At 47.8% G+C, this 5000-nt stretch overlaps 1 protein-coding gene across 1 annotated transcript in view; it reads right to left on the bottom strand.

The window, feature by feature from the left end:
- The window catches only part of LOC134080789 (roundabout homolog 1-like), a 77163-nt gene that overhangs the window by 1257 nt on the left and 70906 nt on the right, over nt 1-5000 (bottom strand). The window contains exon 4 of the mRNA XM_062537400.1: nt 323-427. Coding sequence (XP_062393384.1) covers nt 323-427 — 105 coding nt within the window. The remainder of the gene's footprint in view (nt 1-322; nt 428-5000) is intronic.

Here is a 5000-nt window from a genome sequence, read left to right as displayed (position 1 = left end):
TGCAGATTTTATTAGAGTTCCAAACTGATTATGACATCCTGGGCCTGCGCCTGTATTCTGTTTCATTGTCCGGCTCCAAGGCCTTGCATCAGTCAGAAGTGTGGAGTGGAGGAGAAGAGAGGAGAGGAGAGGGGGGATAGAGAGGACAAGAGTTCTCTTTCTCTCTCCTCATTTCTCACTTCACTCCATCTCCCACTCCACACTCACACATGGGATGTCCATACTGTCGAGAGGGGGTAAGAAAAAAGAATCAAGGTTCTTGTTGAACCACAGCGCTACTCCTGTTATATTAGAGAGTACAGTGCAGCTAGCGCAGGGCTACACGTGTGCCGTGCAGGATCCTAACGTTGCGCAACGTCTCATTACTCCGCAGCCGGTTTCTGCTGCCGTTGGCGCGCGGCGGCAGCGGCTCCTCGTAATTGATGCGCTGCCGGTAAAGGAGTGTGGGAGTGATGAGGCAGAGGAGGACCACGGGGAGGAGGAGGAGGAGGAGGAGGAGGAGGAGGAGGTTTCAATAAGCACACCGATCCTCACGCAGGAGAACATCAGGCCCCTCAGCACCATAGCAGCACACTCCCCACAAAGCACAGTGTGTGGGGTCACGCAGGACATTTGGCAAGCAAAGTGACTGCTCAGCCTGATATTACACTCCAAAACTCTGGGAGAGGAACAGCTACACCAAATAAAAAGACGAAGACTTAAAAAAAGAGAAGAGAAGAAAAGAAAAGAAAAGAGAAGAGAGGAGCGGAGAAGAGGCGTCAGAGCGGGAGAGCCTTCTGGAAATGAAATCCAAGATGGAGCAGCAGAGAGTGTGAGTGATGACGGAGATGACAGGATAAGCGAGGGAGAGGGGGGCGAAGGCATGAATCAAAGGTGCTGAGTGTGTCAGGAAGAGTCTGCCATATGGAGGAGCATTAGTACAGTATCAGAGGAGCGCTGTATATTTGATGGCCTATTTTATGACTTTGTGTTGTAACGATTAGTTCCACACTAACGCTGTCACTGTTTACAGATAGTGCAGTGCATGTACTGCATGTACTAGAAGTAGTAAATATCAGTGATGTTCTCCTAATGTTCCAGTTCTCTTCAGACTGGCTATGGCAGAAGAATAGAGAGCAGAGTTTTTTCCCCATCCAGGAGAACATTCACCTTTTACTCTACTCACTCACACACTACATCAACCCCTCTCTGTTCATGCGGACTTGTTTTGTGTGCGCACATCTGATTAGGAAAAGCAGGAGAAATAGACCAAACGCTCAGACTGCCATTTTTTAAATGCACATATACCCACACACCCATATCCACACACACACTACAGATGTTTCACATTATTGAAAGTTTTACTCTTTCTCTCTCTCTCTCCCCCTCTCTATGTCTGTCTGTCTCTTTCTCTCTCTCTCTGTCTCCCCTACCTCCCTCCCTCCCTCCCTCCCTCCTTCTGTCTGTCTGACTTCTGTTGGCATGCCTTTGTGTGTGCGCGGGTCTCTGGAGGTCTCACCCAGACCCTGGCTCTATCAAACCCAACTAAGTGGAGTCAGGGACCGGAGGGCCCCTCCGCTGGGGCTGTGGTCCGCCGTTCCGCCTCGTCCAACAACAACAATACCACCGCACAGGGCAGCCGGCACTGAAACCAATTACAGGTGCAATTGGAAACGGGAGGTTTTGAAAAGACGGAAAAATGTTGGAGAAATGAAAGTAAGGTAGGACTTCTAATTCTTCTACTCTTTCATCTTTATTTTCTTCTTCTTCTTCTTCTTCTTCTTCTTCTTCTTCTTCTTCTTCTTCTTCTTCTTCTTCTTCTTCATTCCCAGGGTTCTGTCTGTCCAACATACAGTCATGTGTAACTGCTACTACAGGTGGAAGTATGCAAATTCGCCAGTCATATAGAGACAAAAGATTGGAATAAATTGCTGCTTATGTCTTCCACTGTTGCGCTGTCACAGCGTGAAAACAGGTCTTTGGTGTTGTCAACTCTGCTGTGTGTGAGACTGGGTTGCAGGCTATGGAGCACGACTCTGACATTCCTCTTCTGTTTGAAGATTCATCTCTCTAATTTTGGTATTCTGGGTGGTAGATCCTACCACCCCACACCCCACCCCCCACCCCCAACACACACACACACACACAAGAGCACACCCCGCTACCTTCCCCCCAATTTCTTTCCCTCTCCTGAAGAGGACTTGATGAATAATTTCACACCATCTCTCTCTCTCTCTCTCTCTCTCTCTCTCTCAAAATTGATTATGGTAGAGCAAGCTTGCATTAAAGAAACAGGGCCTACAGGGCTATAACCCTTTCAGAGTCCTGTGTAAGTTAGACTGACTGGAGCTGGGGAGGGGGGGATGATGGAGAGAGACAGAGAAAGTGAGACAGGGAGTGATGGTAAAAGAGAGAGAGAGAGAGAGAGAGAGAGAGAGAGAGAGAGAGAGAGAGAGAGAGAGAGAGAGAGGGCAGAGAGGGAAAAGCAGATACATATTCAGTGTGAAGGAGAAAAAGTGTTGAGAAATTGGACTACATGAAAAATTGATATTGGATGTTCCTGGTCTGGCGTCTGATAGTGTATTCTGTTTGAAGCTGCTGGTCAAAGGGCTGGTATGATAGAGGGGTGGGGTGAGGTGGAGTGGGGGGTGGGGGTTCAGCCCACAACCCCTGATCTTCACACCGTTAATACAGAGCCACCGCCAGACATAGATAGTTGGAAGAATAAAAATGTTCAAGATAAGAGGAAGAGAAAGATAGATAGAGAGAGACAGAGGGAGATAGAGAGAGAGAGAGAGAGCATTTAATGCTGGTTTAAAATGGTGGTAAAACTGGTTAAATGTGCATTAAGAAAGACATTCAGTCAGTGAGACAGGCAGAGAAGGTGAGTGAAGAGAAAGCACGGGGGAGAGATAAGAGAGTATCATTTAAAAGGAGGATGGATGAGATAGAGAGATAGAGAGACAGATAGAGAGAGAGAGAGAGATAATCAGAAGCACCTTAAAAGCTCTCCAACTTGATGACATTTTCTTCTCAAATGAATCCCCGCGTCTCGGTTAAGAAATATCAGGAGGTCAGAGACTAATGTGTCTCTTTCTCTTAACACCCACTTCATCCCGTCCACGGCTCCTGTCTTTAGCGCACTCTCAACCATAACCTCAATTACCTGCCTGCCAGGGACGGGAGGGAGGCCTGGGATTTCAACAGAGCTTGTGCCCTTCTGTCTGTGGTGTCACTCATCGCCGCCTACACACCTCACTCTCTTTCTCTCACGCACACAGACACACATGCCTACACTTAAATATGCACACACACACACACACACACACACACACACACACACAAACGGACGTGCACGCACGCACGCACAGACACACGCACACATGCACATCTACATGCCTACACTTACAGATTCACACATGCACACACACACACACACACAAACGCGCACACACACTGACTTGCCTACACTTACCTATTCACACACACCTCCACGCTCGAACCCACCTCCCCAACCCGCCCCGCAGGAGCAATCTGACTCGGATAGCTTAGCCTCGCTAATCCCCTGCTAACAGACAGCCGGGGCAATTACGCCATCAGCTCACCCCACCCCACCCCATCCCTGTACGCGGTCCCACTCACTGCTTGTGGTTGGAGCTTGTGCACATGAACTAATTGCTGATTTGAAAACGTTTGGGAGTTGTTGTTTCAGTCTCTCGCTTGTGTAAATTATTAAACCATTACGGCGAGAGGGGATTTCTTGGGAGGGTGAAGGCGTTAAATCTCCTCAGAAATGAAACGGAGATTTAATTCCAAGCGATGCATGAGATAACTCATTAAAAAAAGGAGCAACAAAAAAAACCTGGGATCTGATTGAAAGAGGATAAGACATACCTGTACACTCACACGTAGCTTGTGCCTGCTTGTGTGAGTTTTTCAATTCATTATTACAGTAGATTTCAAAGGAGTTTAGCCTGACCACAGCTGTCTGTGGGAGATTTATGGCTTTCATGAAAGCCATTCTCTAACGGCGAAGAAACAAGTTGAAATATAACTAGCCTGGATATCGACCGCAGCCCACAAAGTATACAAGTCCCTCTTCATGCATTCCAAAGGCCAACCAGAATACACTAGAGAAAACCCCCTGTTCTGACGTGACACCATTCCAGGAAAGTGTCTGTGTACGTGTGTGTGTGTGTGTGTGTGTTTGTGTGTGTGTGTGTGTGTGTGTGTATGTGTGATGGGGGAAAAAAGTATGATATTTGTGGTCAGACACACCTGCCTTCCGTTCTCTCTCTCCCTCTCTCTTTCTCTTAATCTCTCCTTCCTCAACTCCAAAAGAACAACACACATTACCTCTGCATCCCCACAGGATATTTACACTCTCCAAGTTGTACTTTTCCAGCATCCTTCCAGACACACACACACACACACACACACACACACACAGGTCTCTTGCACCACTCTTAAGCAATCCTATATCTACACCACAGACTCTTAAGAGACTCAGAATTGCAGAAGTTGTGCACTTCTGGAATCTTCCATATGTGCACTTACACTAACACACACAAACAGACCAATGAGTCCATATATACAGTCATGGAAACAAACCTACACGTAAACATCCTGAAACAGAGTCATATATACAATGCAGAGGACCCCCCTGACACAGACACACGCACAGACGCCAAACTGATAACTCTGAGAGGATCTCTCTAGAGCCCCTACCCCCTCCATCCACCCCTGACTGTTGGACTAACACCAGGAGGGAAAGTCCACACATCTGAGGTGGCAGGTGAGCTAAGCAGACATGCCTCCATTGTACACATGCCCCTAAGCATCCCAGCACCATGAGTCAACACACACACGCACACACACACACACACACACACACACACACACACACACATGCTTGCAATACACCTCATCAACCGCACAAGCCAAGTCTTTCATTATCGCCCATTTGCACTGTCATGCTCCAAGCTTCGGCCACGCCCCCGAGAACCACGAGAACCAACCTG

Source organism: Sardina pilchardus, chromosome 5, assembly GCF_963854185.1.
Source record: "Sardina pilchardus chromosome 5, fSarPil1.1, whole genome shotgun sequence".
NCBI lineage: Eukaryota > Metazoa > Chordata > Actinopteri > Clupeiformes > Clupeidae > Sardina > Sardina pilchardus.
This window is presented reverse-complemented; position numbering and strand designations above follow the sequence as displayed.